Raw genomic sequence first — 24523 nt, forward strand, 5'->3', positions numbered from 1 at the left:
TTTTTTCGAAATTCAAAGTAGTACAAAAGTTGGTAGACTACTTACCAAGAGCCTTACAGAATTTAAAAACTAGTACCCGAATAAATTAGTTTCAGTATTTATTTAAAAACGATTTTTTAAAGATATTGCCGACTAAAGAACTCTAATTTTTATGCACTTTAAAACAACTCCACAAAGAAACAAAAATGCTAGATAGGATCTTTCTATATTAACGTAACGATACATACATATGTATATATATCTATATTTTTGTATATCTATAACATGATCAGTTGTTTTCCCAGATTTTTTCTAAATACATACATACATACATATGTATATATATCGTGTGATAATAAAGGGTTTTGCGAGACTTACAGAATACCCCTAATATGTATAACAATGCAAAAACAACATATGTATAAAAAATATACTGATAAAGAAATAAAAATATGTTTTTAATTCTTACAGTCGTCAATACACATGTGATTAAACATTTAACCGCCCATGAGCGCTGGAGTAGTTTTAGTCGTCATCCCTCATGTATTCTTTCTCAAGCTCGTTGAGCAAAAAATCATTGATATCGCTAACTGAACTGAACACATTAACTGAAATAAACAATAAATAAAATATTTATTAACTTGTCCTGCATATCACACGATGCTTCAAAAACTCAAAACTTTTATCGAGAGATCAAGATTTGTATGAAAAGAAAAAAACGGTTTTATCGATGAAAATTCTGGGGTATATGATATTCGAAAAATAAAGATTTAAAAAAAAACGCCTATAGATATCAAAAAAAAAAACAGTAGAAACCGGTTTGGAAAAACCGAGTGGATCACCCTACCTTTGCCTCTATATTAAACGCGAACTCAGTTTTGTTAATTTGTTGGTGGCACACAGTGGACTAAATGAAAAATCTAGCGGGACGAAATACTAAATATTAGAGTCTTCACCCTAAGTTTTGTTCAATCTAATTTTTTTTCTAAATAGTAATGAAAATTGCGACGTTAATCGCGTCATTTTAAAAATTATTCATTAATTCTTCATTTATAAAAATTTCTGTCAAATTTTGCAAAAAATCTATTGACATATTGTTATTACTTAACATACATATGTATGACATAAACTTGACACACACAGAAAATCATAGCCAACTTTTGCCAACTTTGTTTAATATTTGAATTCAAGAGGAACATAATTTTCACTATGTCAGTATTAAAATCCAAAAGCTTTTTAAACAAGAAAGTCGTCATATTGAACACATATGTATATGTATGTATGTAATACTTCTATATTGGCAATAAGCTAACTTCTCAATGTGTAAGCATTCCGAAATCAAAACGAGACAGTCTAGTGCCGTTTTTGTGTATGTATTTCTATAAAATATATAACTTGTAGTTAGCTACAAAAAGAAACTAGTTAACAAGTAATGCTGTAGTAATGAAGGAATATCCTGGCCTTCGCAAATACTTTTTCGAATTGAGGACAAATTAAGGGAAGATCGAAATTTCATATCATTTTGAAGTTATGTCTGACGGAGTTCGAATATGGGACCACCGACAGCAGAATATGGAAACAAATATGAAATGTAATAAAATTAATAAAGTAAATAAAAAATAAAAATAAAAATAAAAAAAATAATAAAAATATTTTGCTTTTCCTATTGATATTTTATGTCCAAAAGTAGTTAGTCACAAGTTAGTTACATCAAATGCAGAGGTAACCACCCATGGCTACATATAATGCAAAGGTAGGGTGGTTTACCTCTGCATTAGATGTAGCCTAATCAACTTAAAGATAGCTTATAGTTAGAAACATTTTCTGCAGGGAACGTACATATGTGCACGTGTATTTTTCTGTATTTATTGATATATCTGTACTGTAATGTTTTCGGGCGGCACTAGCTCTTACCGCCAATATAGGAGTACTACATACATATATGATTGAACCCATCATTTAAAATTGTTTAAATTTGCTTTCAGATTCGTAATCAGCTACCATCAAAAGTCCTAAATACTACCAAGAACATCCGCGTAACAAAATTCGAGCGAATTCAATAAGTTTTTTAAAATTTGTCCGCCATTTTGGAACCATTTTGAATTTTAAAAATTCGTGGTCAGATTCATAATCAATGATCCCAAATACCCCCGCATAAGAAGTTTTGAGAGAATTCAATAAATTTTTAAAAATTTGTCCGCCATGTTGGAATCGTCATATTGGACTTCTGAAACCTGACTGAAAATTTGTAATGAGTGGCCCCATAAACTAGTAGATACGAAGTGGTGTACAAATCCATCAACACGAATCTGTTAAAATAGTTTTAATTTTCCATTCAGTAAAAATATCACGGTAAATAAGCGCTATAAAAAGCTCGACAAATTACCAAAATATTCTCTAAAATATGCTAAATCAATGAAGTTTTATTTAATTTTTTTTTTCAATAACACGGAATGACCTTCTCTTATCATTTAAAATTGTTGAAAGATTAGAAAAAATTCCTTTCCACATCCGTAGATGTATGTAGTTGGACAAAATTTAAATAAATTCAATTCTGCCGGGGAGTACTTCGATAGACCTTCACTCGCTAGTTGTGGAACCAGTAAATAACACCCGAATAAAAGAATTATATGTACAGTATTGGCCAATACAATAGCACCCCCATTTCAAAATGATATTGTTCGCCACTCATGTTTATTTATTTATTTTTAGGAATTTTCAATTGAAATACCGTTCATTGGCCCGTAGTCATAGTCAGATATCCCATTGAAAATTATGTCAAAAAGCTGCAACTAACTTTAAAGTCGACTTTATTTTGACTATGACTACGGGCCATTCTCTTTAAAAACCCATAAACTCAAGTTTAAAACTTTGTAGAAAACTACAAAAAAATCCAACAAATCTTCACCCAAATTTCCAACTTTATTCTCCGAAGTATTCGAATTTTTTTGAGTACGCAGTTTTATAGCCCATTAATGTGCCAGTTTCAAGTGGCTAAAAATTACCGTTGAATTTTTAGAATGCAAACAACATGTGTTCGTCTCTGTCTAGCCCTTCGAAATTTTTTGGCGTGTCGTCCATTTCCGCTGTAGAGTATGTAGTGAATATTTTTAGGCGCAATATTTAACTACTTCCGGCGAGGCGACATCTACCTCTAGTGTCTAATTGTATGATATTTCGAAATTAAAGGATGCTAATTTACTCAAAATTTATACTAACAATCCCTTGAAAAGAAGTAATATTATTATGGAATTTTGGAAAATGGGCGTGATACCGCCCACATATAACTATATAAGTTTATCTCATTTGGTCTAACTGAACGTTCTACCATGTAGCGGTAGTTTTCGGAAAGATGAAAAAACTATATTTATACAAAACTGAAACCTGTTTTCGGCCGACTGCCCAGTCCAGTGTGCGCTCGAGTTGTGGACTGCTCTGTCCGACTGAGCAGGCTAGTGTGTGGAGACCCATAGATATTCTGCCAATGTTTACGTCGAGTATTCATTTTTCCTGTTTTCGTTCTCGCTTTTACGAGAAATAGCAAACAAACGACAACCCCACCACCCATGGTTGCATTTTTGTATCGAGAAAGATTGCCAGAAACTCATTCGCTGTGTGAACAGCCAAAAAGCGATTCCAGACATTTTTCCTGCAATTCGCCTTTCGGAAATAAAAAAAAACCCCTCTTTCGAAAGACACTTTAAATGCAAGGTGTGACTGCTCATGCAACTGCTTTCTGAAATTTCTCAATTTGACAGCCTTTTCGAAATATTTTGCCTACGAAATATATTGACACGCTGTTTAGTATAACAATGGGCCGTATGAATAAAAACTAAGCAATTGCTTTTTCTTAAAATTTCATACCTTTTACTTCAATTTTGTTTGAATAAATTGAGTAAAAGATCTGAAATTTTAAGAAAAAGCAATTGCTTAGTTTTTATTCATACGGCCCAATGTGCAAGTTTGAAGTTGCCAGAAAATCGTGTTTCTGGCAATTTTTTTCACGCAGGTTCTTCCTTACAAAGTAGTTCGACAATTATTTTTGTATGGAGAAAATGAGCAACATCTTCTACTAAAAATATTGCCAAAAATCTAGTAACTAACTTTTGGATTTGCCGTTCGGGCAATTCTTTTGGGGTTTGTATAGGGCCGCCAAGCTTATGATTTCCATAGTCGTCGGGATTTTTAAAGGAACTTCTTATTATATTCTGCTGCCTGATTACTTCAGCAGTTATTTAGCTACCTTTCGTCCCACAAAAATTCATTCTTGTTACATTTCCGGGCTCTTCTTTAGATAATTCAATGCATGGGAAAATAATAAAAGTTTTATTGTGAAAATAGTTTCTATATGTTTAAGGCTTTACCACACAGTCATTGGTGTAACAGGCGGAAGCTAAATAATTAGTTTTGCACATAAGTATAATTATTTACTATTAAATATTATACTATTGTTTGCGAAAACGGTAGTTAAAATTGTAATTGAATACTTGAATACTTATAAACTAAGCTGGGGATATGGTCAAATAACCTTTGCCGGTTTTGCGACTCTTCCAGTGAAATACCACTCCACATCCTCATCGAGTGTGATGCAATCAGCAGTCGACGTGAGAGACGAGTAGGCTCAACGTGACCACGGAGTAAGCACATTCACTCGCTATCCCCGAAAACCCGAAGGAACTTTCTGACGGATCTAGGCTTGGAGGAAGTTATGTGAAGAGCGGAGGGCACAATGGATCATTAGGTCGCAGTGCATACCTCATTATATTATCTATCTCTATAAACTAAAGGCTATTATAATTGTAAACAGCAAAACGTTTTACCCTTCTTATATAGAGCGAGAATGTGAAAAAGCAAATTGCACGTATAAATCTTTTACTGAGGTACATCTTTTATATTAGCAATTGTAGTATAACCAGGGTTTTTCTTTATGGGGAGCATTTGCGCCTCGTCATGATGTTGTGTTTTGGCGACATCAGAAGACATCCGGTCGCTGTCCGGAGTGCTGCGTTATGTATCGTCTGAAGCTTTATCCACTACGTCCTACTGGTCCCCGGCGACCACACTGACGATGCGTAGTTTAGAACCGGCCGGCCAATCGTCTTGTATGTGTCTTTGACCCAGGTACTGTACTTTATTGACTATTACGGCTGTGTGCGCGGAGAAGTAGACCAGACTGTCGAGTGTTACTCGGAGGATTTCCGGGTTATTCACCGTCACAATTGGTATGTCAGCAACGTGAACACCCAGCTACAGTCTGACCTTCTTTGTCGAGGTGGTGAACAGGAGGATTTAATAGGGGAGAGTTTTAGGCTCCTATCAGTGAAGAAGCGAGAAAGCTCAGAGTGGTAACCGTGAGCTTTTGAGCACAATTCATCAATTCCATTCCCAGACGCCATAATCGAGCAATCGTCAGCGTAAGAGGTAATCGAGAACCCCTCTGGGGATTAACAGAGCTTAGAAATATAAAAGTTGAACAGTAATGGGGAAAGGACATCACCCTGTGGAACCCCCTGTTTTATTTTTCTGGGCTTTTCAATTTTTCTCTAAACATTACTGACGCCGACCACTGTTTGAGTCTCCGTGGGAGAGAGGAGGCCTGTATGTATTCTGGTAGCGTGGAGTGACTGACAGTATCAAACGCCTTTGACAAATCCAACGCTACTAGAACAGTTCTCTCACAGGGGCGGTTGCGGTTTATAACACATGTTATCTGAGTGTTTATGGCGTTAAGTGCTGTGCACTTTACCGAAACTATGCTGATGCTTCGCTGGGGTCGAATGGTTCGTAAAATACGGGAGTAGCAAGACCTCTTGTGTCTTCGCTACCAGGGAAAGGAGGGTTATCGGGCGATAAGACTCCTTTGATGGCTGCTTTCCCCGGTTTGGCAGTGGAACCACTCTCCCTATCTTACAGATGTCTGGGATGATGAGAGTGGCCATTTTCAGGTTGAGCACCTTGGTTAAATAGTCTACTCCCGCGGGACCCAAATTTTTCAGCATCAGCATGCATATTCCGACGGGTGCTTTGGCTTTAGGGGCTTGCCCCTTCCCGATGGCTACTTGAACTTCACCGAAAGTGAAAGCAAGAGGCGCACTTGTTGTTAGCAGTTTGTGCAGCCTTCTAGTCACTCTACGTTTGGCTTGGTCCGCCGGAGGATGCAGCGTAAATTGTCCGACGAGGCGCGGTCCCGAAAGAGATTTCGACTCTGTCGTCGCGCTTTGTCGGATTGGAAAGTGGCCTCATGGTTGACCAAAGCTTGCTCACACCAGAGCTGAAGTTGCAAGTCTTCAGATACTCTTCCGCTTATGTACGTTCACAAGCTTCCGAATCTCCGTATTGAGATCTCTCTGGGATTGGCCTGACGAAGGTTGTCACGCTTATCGGATAGAACAGCCCCTTCTGCAGGAAAGTTCAGACGGGGGTCCGTTAACAACCGTCTGGAACGAAGGGAGCTGCAGCTGCAGTGACAACGAATGTCGAATCGTCTATCTGCTCAGCCAAGCGTGTCCCCCTATGAACATTTGGCAGGCTTGAATGCCAAAGATCATGGTGCGCGTTAAAATCGCCAAAATACCAAACGGTTTTCACATCTGAAGAGCGCACCTATTTCAGGGTGATATCCGGCCGGGAAGCTAATGACTGGGAGTTTATAAACGTTAATTATTTTGAGATTAACATCGCCTGGCCGGATAGCAATACCCTGACATTCTAGGATTACATCCCTGCGGTCGATGTCAACAATGTAGAATTGATGTGGGACTACGTCTCTTGGACCGCAGCTATTAATATTCCATGCCGGCCCATAAAGACGGTTATCTCCTCGATCTTGCTCTGTAGTCCGTTGCAGTTGAATTGTAGTAGCTTTGTGGGCCTAGAGAGACTTATTGTTATGTGGGGGGTGAGTGATGTGTGTCGCGGTTGGAACTTGCGAATTAGTAGCGCAACACGGTCCCTCGAACTTACTTGTCCGATCTCGCGTGGTGCGCAGACCTGAGCATGCCCTAAAGGTGGCACCAGCCAAGGCAGGTGTTGCACTTGACTGATGTCACATTACGGAATTACCTAGTCTGACACACCGTGCAGATTGTTGGAAGAACCACGAGTTGTTGGCGGCGGCGAGTAGGTGGTGCGGTTGTGTCCGCGGTGGGGTTGTTGTTGTTGTTGTAGCAGCATACAAGCTCCGCAAAGAGTTTTTGGGGAGTGTTGCTGAAGTGACAGTCCTTGGCCAAATATAAATTTGGGTCGTTCCGGTTGCGTAGACCCGACTGTCGTGGGAACGTCCGTGGTGTGGTACTGTGGTGTTTGTGTTGAACCGCTCAGACGGACTTGGGTGCGCCGTGGAGCGAGCTCTGTTTGAGCAGCAGGGGCCACATATGATGTGGTCCACTGCCGATAAGTCCGTAATCACTACACTTGACTGAGGCGGAGTTGTGGTGTAGTCGTCTTTGGCAGAGCAGCAGGTGTAAGTTTCTGGCCCAGGGTTTGACTCGATGACAGCCCTGGCAGAAGAGTACGTAGCAGATATAGCCCTATGGACAAACAACACTTGAGATATTTCACCGACCTAAACGAGGTTAGGTCGCCGAAACAACAGCCCTTGGTCGAGAATAACCCGAGTAATTCCGGTACATAGAACCGTCTGTCGGGGGTTTCCTTCAGCGTCCGGTAAATCTTCGGCTTTACTTCTACTCTGTTTGCAACCTAAAAAAAAGGGATTCTGCAAATTTCATGAGTCATAATTATGATCCACAATTACATGACAACTACACTTCTGTACACTCGGGCATTTTGCTTCAAATACATCGATATCTGGTTGCAATTGCAAAGATATCGTCGTCGTAATATTATTCCTTGAATATTTTTAAAGGGCATTATGGTACAAAAGCGAAGACTTTTTGTCGTTTTCGCTGATTTTAATTTAATTTTATTGCAATTGTTTATCTTTCATAAGTTTTTTCTTATCGATTAGTAAACGAAGATGTTGATTTTTGCATCGTCTATGATAAGGCGGAAACCAGACCATGTTCAAAATACAGATCCGAAAATATAACTGCCTGTGGATATCACAGATTGAACGCAATTAATACAAAACTAAGTATAGTTTTAGTTTCCTAGTTAGAAAATTTAATCATGAATAAAAAATACTTGCATTAATACGGATTGATTTATGATTTTTTTTTTTATGTTGTGCCCCTTTTGAAGATGGTGTGCATATTGTGCCGACCTCTATTGAAATACTCGGCTCAAAATTTTAATGTGGAATGATAACAAAATTATGGCTGCACCACAAATGTGCAAATGCCCTAAATTCCCAGATTTTTCTGTCGATTAGGGTATCAATTTAAACTAGTCATATAATATTAAGAATTTTTGAACTTACCTGTGTTATAGCTTGATGATTTTGGTAAATTAACAACATCACGGCGGAAGGATGAAAGGTTTTGCGTGAATCTAAAATAAGACAAGAAGGTTTTTATTGAGTTCGAATTTGTTTTGAACAAGTTTACGCACTTCTCTTTATTTTTACTTGATACGTTGCGTTCTATACCAACCATGAGATCCTCAAACCATTGCGCCATTGTTTGCTGTTTGTCCAATGGCTGTGCACGGATTATATTATCTTTTAACGATCTATAAACATAAAAAGATATAACAATTGTAGTATGGAAAATGTATTACTTTATTATCTAAGTGATTGATTTACCTAAAATAGTCTTCATAGAGAAGTATAAGAACTAAAAGTGGTCGTGACATCGACCACTGATTTCTACAATCTTCTGCCATAACGTTATTCAACAAAGTAGACATCATGCTTTGTAGTAAATCTGAGTTCATTTCCACCACCTAATACAAAATTTTAAATAAATTAAAAAAGTATATATATTTATTAGATAAAAAATACACGATTACCTTAAGAAATTGTGCGTTTTCAGGCGTTATATTACGCAGTTTCTTGTTCGGGAATGTCGAAACTGAAATTTTTAAATATACTTTATTTTTGAGCTTATTTGTAATAATATTTGTTTGATTCCAAGTTAAAAGCAAGTTCATACCTTTTAATTGTAATTGTTTAAATATATACGATACGATACTATCCAAGATTGAACAGCAGCTGATATAAATCGTCGAGTCTATATATGAAATTACGAAATATCATAAATAGGTTAAGTGATAATACATATGTAGATAAGTATAAGTATGGAAAACTTTTTTTTACCTAAAGCAGTAAGACCCTTAGAAAGACTCTCCAATATATATACAAATGCTCGCGGTTCCAAACTAGCTAGGAAGGTTATATGATCCTGTGATAAACAATTTAGCAAACCATAATAGGCCGAGGACAATTTTGGATATTCCTTTAATTATATTAATAATTGATTTTGACATACAAATTTCCCATTTAAATTAAGATATACCCACCAATAAGTCATTTTGCTGTATTGACATTATGAGCTTAGCGGCAATATTCAATACATTATCAAGCGTGTCATCACCATACAACTTAAACACACCAAAATTAACATAATTCCCTCCCAGCGCATTTTTAAGAATTAAAAAGCAAATTGAAATGCCTTTTAGACGCATGGGATACTGCTGATCTCGCGGCACATCTAAAAGCAATATACGATTGCCGTAAATGCAGATCAATTTGGACGCTTCTCGAAATAAAAGAATCCCCATCGGGCTAGATACATTGCCTTGCAGACGTTGAGTGCGGCAATGAACAAGTTCAGCGAATAATTTTAGTACTGGAGTCGTGACCGCAGGATCATGTGCCCACAACTCCACGGCACGTATGAGTATGGGCAAGTAATCAGCGTAGTATCTTAAAAGAAAATATTAAATAATCGTAAATAAATAAGGATTTGCCCAAGCAAAGCAATAACTTGTTGCTAAGCTTTTTAAAGCAACTTACAACCATTCAAACAACATTGTATATGGTATGCGAGCATTCAAGGGCTGAGCTAAGCCACGCAAGTCTCTTGCCAAACCAATTATTGCCTTCTTCGCTTCCTCGTTAGGAAAACTATTAGCATCCATTAAAACAGTGCCCAGTGATTCAAATTGATCTGAAATTATAGATGGCACACATTTTTTTTTTTTTGTTAAAATTCAACGAACATTCTCAGAGGAGTTTCTTCATACATGACAAAAGTTTATTTGTTCAATAAAAAAGTCTTAGTTGAATTACTTGTGAGCGGTGTTAAGAAGTTGTAGAAACGTTCCTCATCTTCCCCCAAATCGAACATTAGCAAACGTCCAAGTGAAGTATAGAACATTGTGCGACAACGCATCTCCGATAACGATGAATTGGTGCCCAAAAATGGGAAATGTTCACTCTAACAAAGATGAAAATCAGTATTCGGCTTAGGGCATGTTACGGGCGTACTTACCGTATGATGGGTTAACATGAATTGTACCTCCTCCAATTTCGCTAGTTTTCTTACAGAATTGAAATGCACTGACAGATCCGAAAGTAACATTAGTGTTTTTGTGATGATTTGTTCAGAATGGCCCCAAAACTTAAGGTTAGTTATGCTGAAATGAAGGTATTGTAAGGTGTAGTGGATTAAGTAAAAAAATAATGAACTACGTCCTCGTACGGGTACAAGACGAGCACACGATTGTCATAGTACGAATCTTAAATATGAAATTTTACGTATGTATGTATGTACGAATGTAAATCATAGACTGAATAAAGATGAAATATGAATATGAACAGGGCATTCATTCAATCCCGGGATCCAGAATCCCGGCATCCCGGACACTTTTCCATGTCCCCGCAATAACTGTGTAATAACGAAAAATCTGATAGCAATTGAAAATACAACGAGATTTTACAGTGTGGAAGGGTTGTTGCTCATTTTATTTTGTTGCGGTTTTGTGGAAACTGAATTTCTGACGATATTAGTAAGGGGTTTTTACAATTAATATAGATATTTAAGAAAACTATAAAAATATTTAGACATTAAATTACAGACTCTTTTACTAAGATGCATTATGATCCCTGTAAGACCCAAAACGGTGACAATGAATCTGTGTGGTTTAAAAATGGCGAACCTACTGTTAAATACAAAAGTTTTGATAAAGTCGGACTCAATAAAAATCCCTCGATCCCGGGATTAGAATTTTTGTATCCCGAAATCCCGGGATTGTCAAAATGCTTCGCGAATATGCATTTCTCAACGGTCATCCGATAACCCGATAGTTACTAGGACTGAGAAGAAAGTCAGAATAAGGAATATATTTTACATATACAATATTTTCAAATTGCTATAGCCGCTATAGCTTTTGCCCTCTTTTTCAGAAGCGTTTTGGAGCTGAAAGCAAAGCGGGTTTTTATTTTGAATTTCCGATTTAAGTTTTCAACTTCTTGACGCTGCTGCAAACAAGACATCAAAATATTCAAATAAAAACGAATATTACAAAAATCTTTTGAATAAAATTAGGCAAATATTTTTGCGATTTTCATTAGCGGCAAGATTTGTGGTATCTTTGTGCTTTCTTCCGCCTTGCGATTTTCTAAGTGATTCAACATCGCGTTCAACAAGATCTATGTAAATTGTGTTTAAATTCTCTAGAAAACGATAAAAACGCTTCCAACTTTTCATGTTGAATCACTTACAAAATCGCCTTATGTAAATGCTGCTTTAGGGTACGTTCACACAGGAAGCAGAGCCGTGCTGAGTGTAGGCGTTCCGAGCTTTTCAATTAATTTAGTTATATGAAAGTGTTCATACAGTAAGCTTTTTTAGAAGAATTTTGCAGTTGAAAGCAAAGCATTTTTTGATGTTAAATTTTTCCCGCTCCGTCCCGTTCTTTGTGAACACCAGCATCTTCACCTCCGCCTTGCCTCGCTCGGCTTTCTGTGTGTACGCACCTTTAATATTTAACCAAGCATATTCAACAAGGTAGAAGGAACACAGCACCTCGGACAGCAACCGGATGTCTTCAGATGTCGCTAGAACGCCACCTACATGACGAGGCAACCTCTGGACCCGTCAGCCCGTCGACGGAGCTTCGTCTGCCCAACTTCGCTCTGGCTACTGCAGCAGGTTGAACTCATACCGGAGCAGATTAGATGCAGATGTGCCAAATGAGTGTCCGGCATGCGGGAGACACCTCCCGACAAAACCAACGACAAAGCAGCACGAATACTGTATGTGCCAGAGCATTTAGCCCTACAGGTTTTTTTTATCAACTCTCACCATGACTTTTTCTACCTGCCTCCTTATAGTCGAAACACTGTGCGGCGTCATGAACCTCAAAAATTAAATAGAAAGCTCAAAATCCAAAAATGCATTGCTTTCAGCTCCAAAATGCTTATGAAAATAATTTCGCTTCGGCCCGCTCTAAACAGTGATTGTACTTCTCCTAAATACAAACCCATTATGGGAATAAAGCAAATATCTTTATAATAAAAAGGATAATTTAACTTTTAAAATTGGATTTCTATTGTTTCGATCATACAATTAAACGCCTATTATTTTACCTTGTCTAAAAATGGTACGTTCATCGAAGACGTATCCAACAACATTTAAAGGATATGTGAACATTTTGAGATAAACTATTGAATGGAATATAAAACATAAAAAAAACCAAAAGTCTACTTACATTTTACGATTAATAAAACTCAAAAGCATTTGTTCGTCATTTAAGCCAAACACTTCGCTCAGGCGTTTATAAACATTTGCCTTTTGAGTTTGTTCACTAATATGCATTTTGCGTACTTGTTCCAAAAAACTTAGTATGGCTAATTCAAGTTTCTCGCAGCCAGCTTGTGGTAGACGTGCATCCGTTAAGCTCATTAATTGTAGTACCTAAAATTAATAAAAAATGTATTCTTTGAAAAACGTTTGATTTACACCCTACATACCCTGATAACTAATTCGGCATCCATCGTGTCATGATCGTCGTTCGAGTTAACGGTTAGTCGCCCAACGATTGCTGATCCAATTATATAAACTAACCAAGTGAGTTGCAGTTCATGCACCGTTATGTCCATAGGATTAGCATTAGGCGTTTGCAACAAGTTTTCGTACTCTCGGGCCTTTTGATCAAAATGTTGCACAAGTAATGTACATGTTTTATCATATTCACAACGTTCGATCACAGACAATTGTTCCAATTGTTGTTGAACCATACACAAATCATCCAAGGGATCTTCCATATTGTCACGTACAATAACTGGAACTGCATCAAGACGTGACTCAATATAAGCTTTAGTCACCTCAGGAGTGTATGTTCCCAATAAATGCGGTTCAGGGGATTTAACATACGGCACAGAGGCGACCATTCGTTGCCATAGCGTGAGCAAATAGTGCACACTATTTGGGGCAAATTGCCACATCTAAAAAAGTTTTGAATATAAAATAAATAAATAAATAAAAAAAAATAATAATCAGCCCTATCGCCAATTCCATGTGAATAAATTGTTCATATGATTTTACAAGCAAAACAATTGTTTTTGTTTTACTTTTATAAGTTTTGGGAAAAATTGTTCACATGGAGTTCCTGATAAGGCCGAATATAAATATATGCCGACCTGTAGTGACTGAACGGTAAACTTTGCAATTAGCTGTATTGCTTCCGGATAACATGGAACTGCTATAAGTTCACCCAATTGATAATTCGATTTAAGGCGAGCCAAAAGACGGCAAAATTCATGATAATTATCCGGATCGCTAAGTCCCTGTAAATATTTTTATATATTTGTCTTAATATATGCATAACACATCAAGCCTATTAAAGCTTACATGCAGATTCACGAGTATATTTTTTACACCTTCCACCAAATGAGTAAGAAATTTAGTTCGCTCTGAATTATTAAAGAGAGAACGGCGCACGGAAGTCATCTAGAGAATATTGTGTCAATTGTAATCATAAATATCCAACGAATTTTTACTTTGAACTATATTTATAAACTTACTTGCACAAGACAAGAAAGCGAATAACTGGCCAACCCATTTGGGAGAATCTGGTAAAGATCAAAAAATAATTTTAAAGTGTTTGAATCCAAAAAGGCCGGTCGCCAGGATGTGGGTATTTGCACACTATTCATGTCGTCGGACGACTCATCTGTTGAGCTGCCGATAAAATCGAAACTTAAGCAATTCTTCGTTAGCCGCAGTACGTGTGATATTAATCTGTTTAGAAAAGAGACGTTTTTAATAATTATAGTGTTTAAAAATATTGGTGATAATTTCAATACGAACGCCTGCTGGGATTCATCCATGAAATTTAGGTTTTTGCTGTTGTCACGAGCAGTAATTAATAATGAACAGGACAATAAAAAAATATCATAAAGTTGTTGGTCACGGAATGAAGTGGCAATCTTTCGATTTTTTGAAAATGATAAATTCACATCGACTTCTATAATAGAATTCATTTCCAGAACGAGTTGCGATAAAATCTGAACGCCAATAGTACAATGTTCTACCGAGCCCTACAGAGATAAATTTGTATTTAAAAAATAATAATAATTTATGAAGGGAAAATGAATGTCAAAAATGAGAATACCTGTAGGAACTTCTTTACATCTTCAAAAAGATTTTGAAATATCAAATCACTCTTATACATATCGAACCATCCATATTTTGTAATCTTAGCCAGAAGTGTAACAAGTGCTTGAACAACGAAATGTTGTAAATTTGGTCGATTAGCCAAATAGTTCAACACGTAACTTCTACGGGGTAAGAACACATTGTTAATTACTAGCATTAAAAGTTAGTAAGCATTGCTTAACCTTATATCAATTCGCTGTTCCAAATTAAGTCCTTGTATTAATTTTGTAAGTGTTGTGGCTGCCAGCAACTGCGCATAGCTTGAATCTGCACGCTCTAGAAGCATTTGACATTTAGGTAGAGCATCCTGGCTGCTTACGAAAGCCACCAGTGCCTTTTCAGCATCAGAACGTATTACTGAATCGGTTGCCTCATAGAGCTGCTTACAAAGTATTTCTAATTGTTGTATTTCCTGCAGAAAAAATAATATACAAACCATGAACATAACCTTAAGGTAAGGACTAATTATATTTTATAATAAATTCTTTGATCATCAATAGACTTACCATTATTTCCAACGATTTAAATTATTTATGAATCAACAATACTGCCCGAAACTTGCCCAGAAATGTAAAAACAGATTCTATGTATTATTTCTCTAATAGATGATCCAAATTCGTTTCCAACGTTTAAATAAGGCCTACGGATCGCCTCTGTACCCCAGTAAAGCTTCACTTTACTCTTTGCGATTTCGAATCCTTTGAAACCACACTATTTTAATTAATAAATTGCAATAGCAGTCCAATACTCGATTGTTTGTTCTGAAATTTCTGAATTTGTGTGATTTTTAACAAATTGTCATTGCGAATTCACAATTTTATGTTTCTCTGTATATTTCTTGTTTTTCAACAGCGGCCATTGACAGTTTGAAAGAGGCTGCCACTCAAGTTGAAACGGTAGCTTTTGTACTAAAATAAAAACCAAGTACTTGTACTAAACGCAGTCTAAAATTTTGAGAAAATTACAGATTTACTTTTTATTCGCTTATCATAAGCACATAGTGTAGTTTTCGCAATATATTTTAGTTTTATTCAAAAGAGGGAGTTATAAGGAAGAATCGTAAAAAAATTAAAATAAAGGCATTAGACTGGGCTCACACAGAGAAACTTTTGTTGCTAATTTTCGGCAATTTCTCTATTGGTGTTGCCCTTCGCGTTCACTCACAGCAATTCTGTTGTACACAATTGCTCTAGGTTCAGAAACTTTTGCCGCGGCAACTCTTAGCTTGTGGCAACACGCTTAGTGCTCTCGTTCGTCTGAGTAATTCTAGTTGGACGTTCACAGCTGACAACAACAATTGTGTACAAAAGAATTGCTCAGTGTAAATCCGAAGGGCAACACCAAAAGAGAAATTGCCGAAAAAGAGCAACACAAGTTTCTCTGTGTGAAGCCAGTATTGTTGTTGTCAGCTGTGAGCGGTCAGCTAGAATTACTCAGACGAACGAGAACAAAAAGCGTGGTACCATCATCGTCAGTCCCTCTCCCACAAGTAACGAGTTACCGCGACAAAAGTTTCCCTGTCTGAACCTAGACTTAAATGAGCTGACCCATGTCTAGCTGATATTTTTATTCGAACTGGCATCACCAATGAAAACAGTAAAAACAAAAATAAAAACAAATACATACATACATACAAAACATAATTGTATTCTGCACAAGATGAAATCTTTTTAGCTCGTGGAGCCGGCTTTATTTACATATTTTGTTCGCAGATTCCGGTTCCAAAAAGTTTCTTCATGGTACGCGTGGATATATTAGAAAAGCTGAAAGGAGGTGGAATAGCAAAGTGATCATGCCTTACAACTATTATTACTATGATGGACAAGTGGATTCTGCCGAAGTTGACTATGACTCTATTTTTGAAGAGAATCAGCCAATATATGAATGGAGAAACACATATGAAACCTGCATTATACCGTCAACTTTACAAATTTTGTGGTATATGAGCATTTTAATTGGTTGGAGTTTTATTAACCGTGTTGGATTAGCAGTATTTGTTCGACTACAAATCAGGCACGAATGGATACTACACACAGTTTCTATCTTACCGGGATCCTGTATACTCTACATAACTGCGGGACTAAATTCGCTAATTATTGCATTTATTGCTGGCTTATCATACGTGATGTTTCTTTTGCTAAATCGATTCGCATTTTGCAGAAAAAACATGGGTATTATTATGTTGGCATTTACTATTTCGGTACACCTTGGCTCGGAAGTAATATGGAAACGGCAACTTGCCTGGCAAGTCATTAAGGGGTCTATCATGGTTGCAAACATGAAAATTATATCAGTTGCCTTCGAAATAGCAGAAACTGCACTGAAAAGCCAACAAAATATCACCGTTCCAAACGTATTTTCCTTTCTTGGTTACATTTTTATGCCCTCAACTTTAATTATTGGCCCTTGGGTTCCCTTTAGCGCTTATCTGCATAGTATACACCAAAGTCCCTCAATATCACATTATCGGTGGGTAGTATGGTGCTTACTATGCAGTGTCCTTTCTTTAAGCTTTATTAATTTGTCCAATTGTATTGTACCATTAATATTTTCAAGTCAATCTCCTGTATGGATGCGTATTTTTCGAGATGCGTTAGCAGTGCGCTGCAGTCATTATTTTGTCAGCTTCTTATCGCAAGCTTCAATTGCTTCAAGTGGCATTTCACTAGACAAGGAATCGAAGGCTAATGCGTGGTTAGGTCATATGATCACAAAGCCACTAAACGTCGAATTTCCACGATCACTAAATACAGTGGTACGTAGCTGGAATATACCTATGCATATCTTTCTTAAGGAGTACATATTTCGCGGAGTATATAAAAGATTTCATAGCCAACTGCTTGCGATTTTTATAACCTATTTCGTCTCGTCACTTTTGCATGGCGAATATTTAAAGATATATCTAGTATTACTTTCACTAGCATCTTTTGGTTACATAGAATACAAAATTCGATTGAAAATAGCAAGTGCGTTTAATGCGTGCGTTGCCGCCAATATTTGTCGTAATCCCTGTCATTATAAATATTGTCCTAGTCATGGTTGGACAAGCGATGGCGCAGTTATAGTCCAACTGGTAAACATTTCATTTTCAATACTTACTATTTTTCACCTGGCATACTTAGGCGCGATGATGAGTGATCCTACAGAGGAAGAAGATGCACCAGAAATAACTGGTTATTATGATTACCTTAAAGCATGGTCAATAGTTAGTTATTCGAACCATTGGATTGCACTATTCACATACGTGCTTTTTTTAGCTATATAAAAAGACAATGCATGGTATTATTAAAATTTGTATACAATCAGGAGCAAAATAAGTATTTAAGACGGAAATTTGTATTAAAATATAATATAAAATGTTTTTTATAATATACGCATTGTTCCATGTGCTTCACAATTTGCAGGATTTACAGGAAAAGCGGTTTTACCAGAAATAATCCTTATGGGTTGTATGTATGTATATGTTGAAGACGATATTTTTTCCGTTTTAGAATTTGTTTTTAAATTAACTATACTAATTTGAAATTATGTATTTTGTAAGGATATTAAGTATTTAAAGCATTGTGTAATAAAGTTTATATTTTTTATATGTATATCCAAATAGCGAATTTTATTAAGATACATCACATATATCGCACACCGTCTTCAAAAGAGTCGCAACTCAAAATAATACATACGTTTGTCAGAAAATGCGAAAAACTATTTCTTAGAACATGATAATCATATAAGCAACGGCGACTTTACCTTGGGGTTTTTTTAACAAATTATAACATAAATTTGCTCCAGCTATTGCTGAAAGGTAAATAAAATCTCTGTCTACAATTTTAGCGCATAATCTCAAAAATGCCAAATTTTGAATTGTGACACTTTTGAATACGGTTGAATTACGAATATTTTCTTTTGTTGGCAATCATAAAACAAAAAAATATATTCACTTTCTGGTATAAGTAAAGAATCCGAACGTTGCAAAAAATAAAAAAATAACTACGAACGTCGATAGAGGTTTTAGAGGAAAGTATAGCGGTATATATATATTTTTTAGAGAAAACGAGAACGACGGTAGTTACGGAAGGTCAAACGCAGCCTTTTTTTTTAACCTATCCCAGGGATTCTAAACGTTTTGATGTCATTCACAAGGAATGATTCACGAATAACTTAGCGAATCACTCAGAGAACGAATTACGAAGGTGGAAACGTCGTATTACTTAAGAGCGAAATACACCACTCAAGCGGCTTGTAAAATATACTTCAACCCAATTTTTCCCATTTCACCATACACGAACCACACATGACTCGTTGAAACAAAGAATTTTTAGCTTTCACAATGCTAAAAATTATGGTTTTCTTCCATTTTTCGCATTTTTTAGCGAGGACATAAGCTCGGCAAAAATTCTTTTGCAAATGAGGCGAATTTATTTTACAAAACGCAAGCGGTTTGCTCAAACCTGGGCCCTTACTCTGTAGTTCGAATCGATAGTAAATTTGTTCGAATTCGAACGATTGGTACTATACAAGAGTAAAGCGATCGAATAGAACTTCTTTTTGATTCGAACTACAGAGTAAGGGCCCTGAAAATGGCAGCCAGAAAACCAAAAAATTTTGATTTTTGTTCAAACTTCGCTCATATAGCTTGTCAAACCTTCAAATACCCCATACACGACACAAACACTTGAAGCATTTATTTTGCTTGGTTTGTCAAGCCACTTGTGTGGTGTGTTTCGCTCTTTAGTAGACAAAAGTCGAAAAGCCATCGAGTGAGAGTCTGTTCGATTCGATTTCAGCGGCAGAACTCGATTACAAAAAGTGGAGTTTTTTTCAACAAAAAGTCGATTTCTGACTAAAGCAGAGTCGACTTTTCCATCTATAAATACTATATGTATTTGGTTTTTATGTAAAAATTATAAAAGTGCAGTAAAAAATGCATAATTTTTGCATTATTCTTAATGCATTAGCTGTTTCAATTATATTGAACTTGATTTCTCATTTGAATGTAGTCAGTGGTATTCAAGCACGCAGCGAAAAGGAAATGCAGCCGACAGCTGTTCAGTCGGTGGTACCCATTACACCTTCCTCGTCCTTACCTGGTTCGGTTACTCCTGCTGCTTCAGACTTCAATCCGCTTGGACCAATGGTGATGTGTTCCTTTTTGCCCCGTGATTTTTTGGAATGCAAAGATCCAATTGACCATGACAATAACCATACCGCTAAGGCAGTGAAAGGATATGGCTGCTTGCACTTTGGAGGATCTACCTATGACGAAGTGGAGCACACAGAAGTACAATGTACGGTATTTCCTGATATCGATTGCTACGGTCCGCGCACATTCTTGCGTGATGGCGTACCATGTGTACGCTATACCGACCATTACTTCGTGACAACACTTATCTATAGTATTCTATTAGGATTTTTAGGCATGGATAGGTTTTGTTTGGGCCAAACAGGCACCGCTGTTGGAAAGCTATTAACGATCGGTGGTGTAGGCGTTTGGTGGATTATAGACATAATACTACTCATCACAAATAACTTACTTCCAGAGGATGGAAGTAATTGGAACCCTTATGTATAACAGTATAGTATTTTAAAAATTAAATGTGATATTAGTACTAAGATAAGCTTGCATTAAATAAAGATATACAAGGAAAAACTATATTTTTGATGAATAAAAAGGACTTTATGTAGTTTAAATGTTGTATACATGTATAATTCATAAATGTTTGACATCGATTATCGTCAAAAGTAATTTTGTAATTAATCAAGCTTCGGAAGACCAGAAGATATGGAGCTTTCAATGCCACAATGATCCTCTCCACGCAAAATTTTAAAATATCCGTTATTACCCCAGTCGGTGTTCCATGAGTTTGCAATTAACCAATAGGGTGTTCCTTTTTCTTCTCCCCAGCCTAAGATGCGGATAGCGTGCCCGCCTAGTTCTTTCCCTACCACATGTTGGTAAACGCCTTCTTTGTACAGTATTAAATCTTCGTAAACCGTGAAAGCACCCTCTACTGGTCCATTCGTATAAATCTCTTCCTGAATATCTCGCTGATTTCGACCGATAGAATATGCTTTAGCACCGTAATGCTTATCCTTTGCGTAATCTACTTTGTAACTAGATTCGCATTGATGCTGACAACGGGGTGTTTTTCCATGTTCGCCATCGCAAGCCGGGCGACTTCCATTTACATGGTGTTCACAAGGTGCAATCTCGTAAGGGCGACAACCCTAATGAAACGAAACGTTAACATTCATCATTTACACAACACAATATATTGCTTTACCTGTTTGGAGCTAAAAGGTCCGCCACTAACTATACCTTTACGAGTCCAGTAACTCCAGGCAGCTCCAGGAAATCCACCATTACAACCGAAACCACAAGTATGACAACAAGATACTAAATCGTCAGCGGAGAAATGAAAATTCTGTTTTCCTTCGGAGTGGATGCAAACCTGCATATAAAGAAAAAAATCTATACATATGTATGTAGAAAATCTTTTGTAGGTGTTTAGAGAATCTCATTTTCCCCCAACAGACATCTACATACACCTGCATTTATATATACATGTATATATACATGTTCAAGCAGTCGCTTTTGCTTTTCAAATACTAAAATGACTAATAAGATAAGGCTTAATAACATTGCAAAATAAACATATACATACATATATATGTAGTATACATATGTATATAGTAAATGCACATATGATCACTTATAGGTATTTACAAATATACACTAATGGCAGATGGTGAACGACAGATAAGCACAAATATAACAAACAAAGAAATATGCGTTTTTGTTCAACTGTACTTAACGTTCTAATTGCAAACTTTTTACATATTTCCAACATCTTACCCTATCGGACATCGCTTCCACTGCGCCAAATGCCCAACAAGATCCGCAAGATCCTTGGTCTCGAATTTCCGAAATGGTCGGGCAATGAGGCCAATGCTCCCGTGAATCAAATTCTTCCGGCAACTCTATCTCATCTCCGGCTGTGTCTTTCAATAGATGAGGAAGAGCAAATTTGTGTGAATCTGGGTGCACACCCATTAAACGGCGTACGTAATTTTCGCCAACGGATTCATGAAAATTTCGTCCGGGCTAGAATCGAATTTACAACATAAAATAGGCATGAATGTAATCATAAACTCTTACCGTCCAAGTTTTGGCTTTATTGCGCACTAGTTCAATAAATTCATCTGAAAGGAAATGTGGCTCTGATAAGCCCTCTTCGGCAGATACAGCGACCAGAATAGTCGCAAATATGAAAGCCCAAAAAAATACTTTCATTATAGCTCACTATGTAAAAACAAAATTAAATGACGATTTTTTTTTTGTGGATTTAAGTTACTTATAAAGTGACGATTTATGATAAACACTACAAAACAATCCTCCGAACTTTCTAAACTTCAGGCCAAGCACTCAAAATCACAGTACAAATTAACACCTAGATATGGAAAAAACGTCGATGTTTTTGTTTTCAATATCGATTTTTATACATTGTTAAGTGGCTGTTAAGAGCGTGTCAGACGTGGCAATATATTTCGATGCAATCAATTTCGGAAAGGCTGTCAAATTGAGAAATCAGTTGCATGAGCAGTCACACCTTGCACGGAAAGTGTCTTCCGGAAGAGGATTTTATTTCCGAAAGGCGAATTGTAGGAAAAATTTCTGAAATCGCTTTTTGGCTCTTCACACAGCGAATGAGTTTCTGGCAATCTTTCTCGATACTAAAATGCAACCATGGGCGGTGAGGTTGTCGTTTTTTTTTTGCTATTTTTCTTGTAAAAACGAGAACGAAAACTCAATAAAATGAATACTCGACGTAAGCTGCTGTTGAAAAAGAAAGCAATTTTATTAAAAATTATTGCCATTATTATTAAAAAAAATAGAAGTGGATGATTCTCATACACGCCGGTCTGTTTAGGTAAGACAATTTTGCCACACGGCAACACTCGATTAGTTTGACAGCACTTGCAGAAGAAATAAAAATTGCTAGTGCAGCACGAGCAAGTTGAAATATATTTCCGAAATCGATTTTCGCTCTTGCAGTTGCAGTCCCACCTTGCAACTTTTATTTCTGAAACTGATTTCCGAAAGGTGACAGAAAGATCTTTCTGGCTGTTCACACATCGAAATAAAATTTCTCTTTCTCAATTTGACAGCGAATTGCGTGCGAAAGATGGAAGTATTGCCACGTCTGACAGGCTTTTTACTCTCTGATATTTTGAGTGTTGGATAATTCTTGCTGGATTTTCGACGAACAAACCTTTTGTCATGGTCTCGTCTAATGTAAACGCAACGTAAACTACTACTGTCTCGAAAGCATATGTCACAGTGATTAACCCTTTGATGCAACCATGTACCAATTTCATCGGCAAACATATGTTTAAAAACATACTAACGAGAAAAATAATACATTTAGATATTTTACCAAAATTGGATGGGATAGTATAATATATCGTGTTTGGAGATTGTTATTTATACAAACATAAGTGAAATGACATCCCGAAATCTAACCGAAGTTTTCATAATAATGCGCAATAATGCGTCGAAAAATCGAAACTTGTATTCTGATAATATAGTAAGTAGTGTTTTAATTAAGAATTTATATTTAATTTAGTTTCGGCTTACATTGGAAAAGCAAAGTGATGCCGCCGAACGATTACTTGCAAATTCTCTTCGAGATACAGAGGAAGGTTTGGAAATGCGAGATGACTATGGGACACCACCAGTATGGATCGATAAACTAGAGGAGGCGCAATACACTTTGTCAAAGTATTTTATATTACCACTAAATATAAAAACAGACCCCTTATACTTTAGTACATTTTAGAATAAAGCCAAAACTTGATGAACTTGGGTCCTTGCACGCAAGACATCTTTTGCAGCCAACATTCGATGAAAACTACGAAGAAGAAACTGAAATTCAAAGTCTTAGCCAGGAGATATCAAAACTAATAACATCTACTCATCGACATATACAATGCATCCGTTCAAGCCTTGGTATAGGAACCAAGATGGAGCAGCGGTTAACAGAAAACGTAGTGACTTGCCTGCTGCTCCAATTGCAGGAATTAACTTTTAAATTTCGAAATAGTCAAAGTGCTTATATAAGTCAGCTAAATTCCCGTGAAGAGCGTTCCCAAAAATATTTTGAAAATAAAGACTTCACAAATATTGATTTAGTTTCTGGATCTACGGATGATCGTGGCAACTATGTGGAAACTTTTGACAATTTCTTACAACCAATGGCTCCAGTATTAAATAAAACTACTTCCAAAATGAACCACAGCTATTTATATGACGAAGCATCTACTCAGCAGATAGATGAAGATTTTCAGCGCCCTGTTTCGAATCGTATGACACAGCAACAGCTTTTATTGTTCGAAGAAGAAAATACACGTTTAGCAATGAATCGAGATGAAGAGGTTGCCAAAGTAGTACGATCAATTTATGATCTTAATGACATATTTAAAGATCTTAGCCAGATGGTGCAAGAGCAAGGCACTGTGCTAGATCGTATCGATTACAATGTGGAACAAACACAGACGAGAGTTTCTGAAGGTCTCCGACAGTTGCAGCGTGCAGAAGCTTACCAGCGAAAGAACCGAAAAATGTGCATTATTATGGTGTTGGCAGTTGTAACTTTATTTATGCTTATTCTCCTTATTTTCACAAAGTTATAAATGAGTAAATAAATTTTAGTGTTTTCATCAAGGATTGTAAATTAGCAAATATCTTACATACGCTCGGACAATCTACTGGCCACGGAACGAAGATTGCCATACACTTTACTGGGAGGTGATCCAAGGATAAGATTACAAATTGCCCTTCGCGCCAATTGTATATTTTGATAGCTACCCAAAATATGAATTTTACTATCTGCCAGAACAATGCGGGTTTTTGTAACGTTTTCTATAGTGAACTTTGTTCGTCCTCCTTTACCAGCCAATCGACCTATAGCCCGACTTAGGTGGTG

General features: G+C 36.7%; 5 protein-coding genes across 8 annotated transcripts in view; 3 read left to right on the forward strand and 2 right to left on the reverse strand.

Annotated features, from left to right (window-relative positions):
* LOC118733057 (ran-binding protein 16) overlaps window positions 1–15421 on the reverse strand; it is a 17896-nt gene extending 2475 nt beyond the window's left edge. The window contains exons 1-20 of one of the 4 annotated variants that reach the window (XM_036462238.1): window positions 15050–15421; window positions 14726–14955; window positions 14500–14665; window positions 14196–14425; window positions 13910–14126; window positions 13737–13835; window positions 13526–13672; window positions 12857–13330; window positions 12595–12800; window positions 10374–10518; window positions 10172–10319; window positions 9896–10049; window positions 9400–9805; window positions 9197–9335; window positions 9033–9110; window positions 8890–8951; window positions 8684–8823; window positions 8491–8610; window positions 8360–8430; window positions 449–587 (exon numbers count right to left, since the gene is read on the reverse strand). In XM_036462238.1, coding sequence (XP_036318131.1) covers window positions 505–587; window positions 8360–8430; window positions 8491–8610; window positions 8684–8823; window positions 8890–8951; window positions 9033–9110; window positions 9197–9335; window positions 9400–9805; window positions 9896–10049; window positions 10172–10319; window positions 10374–10518; window positions 12595–12800; window positions 12857–13330; window positions 13526–13672; window positions 13737–13835; window positions 13910–14126; window positions 14196–14425; window positions 14500–14665; window positions 14726–14955; window positions 15050–15052 — 3318 coding nt within the window. In that variant the 5' untranslated portion in view covers window positions 15053–15421 and the 3' untranslated portion in view covers window positions 449–504. Of the gene's footprint in view, window positions 1–448; window positions 588–8359; window positions 8431–8490; window positions 8611–8683; window positions 8824–8889; window positions 9111–9196; window positions 9336–9399; window positions 9806–9895; window positions 10050–10171; window positions 10320–10373; window positions 10519–12594; window positions 12801–12856; window positions 13331–13525; window positions 13673–13736; window positions 13836–13909; window positions 14127–14195; window positions 14426–14499; window positions 14666–14725; window positions 14956–15049 lie in introns of all 4 variants that reach the window. The other 3 variants (XM_036462239.1, XM_036462236.1, XM_036462237.1) reach the window with 3 other exon arrangements.
* Window positions 15422–16147: 726 nt separating this feature from the next.
* LOC118733058 (protein-serine O-palmitoleoyltransferase porcupine) lies at window positions 16148–18138 on the forward strand. Its single transcript, XM_036462240.1, has one exon. The coding sequence runs from the start codon at window positions 16336–16338 to the stop codon at window positions 17806–17808; it is 1473 nt and encodes a 490-aa protein (XP_036318133.1). The 5' UTR covers window positions 16148–16335; the 3' UTR covers window positions 17809–18138.
* A 1039-nt stretch (window positions 18139–19177) lies between these two features.
* Window positions 19178–20212, forward strand: LOC118733060 (TM2 domain-containing protein CG11103). The gene has a single exon (XM_036462242.1). It carries the CDS (start codon window positions 19462–19464, stop codon window positions 20107–20109), a length of 648 nt encoding a protein of 215 aa, XP_036318135.1. The 5' UTR covers window positions 19178–19461; the 3' UTR covers window positions 20110–20212.
* Window positions 20213–20222: 10 nt separating this feature from the next.
* LOC118733059 (cathepsin B) lies at window positions 20223–22004 on the reverse strand. Its single transcript, XM_036462241.1, has 4 exons — window positions 21697–22004; window positions 21394–21642; window positions 20822–20989; window positions 20223–20765 (listed from the first exon to the last, which is right to left on the reverse strand). Exons 1-4 carry the CDS (start codon window positions 21829–21831, stop codon window positions 20292–20294), a joined length of 1026 nt encoding a protein of 341 aa, XP_036318134.1. The 5' UTR covers window positions 21832–22004; the 3' UTR covers window positions 20223–20291.
* Window positions 22005–22843: 839 nt separating this feature from the next.
* Window positions 22844–24264, forward strand: LOC118733061 (syntaxin-16). Its single transcript, XM_036462243.1, has 3 exons — window positions 22844–23125; window positions 23186–23319; window positions 23378–24264. The coding sequence occupies exons 1-3, from the start codon at window positions 23042–23044 to the stop codon at window positions 24228–24230; spliced, it is 1071 nt and encodes a 356-aa protein (XP_036318136.1). The 5' UTR covers window positions 22844–23041; the 3' UTR covers window positions 24231–24264.
* The last annotated feature ends 259 nt before the right edge of the window (window positions 24265–24523 follow it).

Source organism: Rhagoletis pomonella, unplaced genomic scaffold (assembly GCF_013731165.1).
Source record: "Rhagoletis pomonella isolate Grant_MI unplaced genomic scaffold, Rhpom_1.0 Rhpom_scaffold_00002, whole genome shotgun sequence".
Classification (NCBI taxonomy): domain Eukaryota; kingdom Metazoa; phylum Arthropoda; class Insecta; order Diptera; family Tephritidae; genus Rhagoletis; species Rhagoletis pomonella.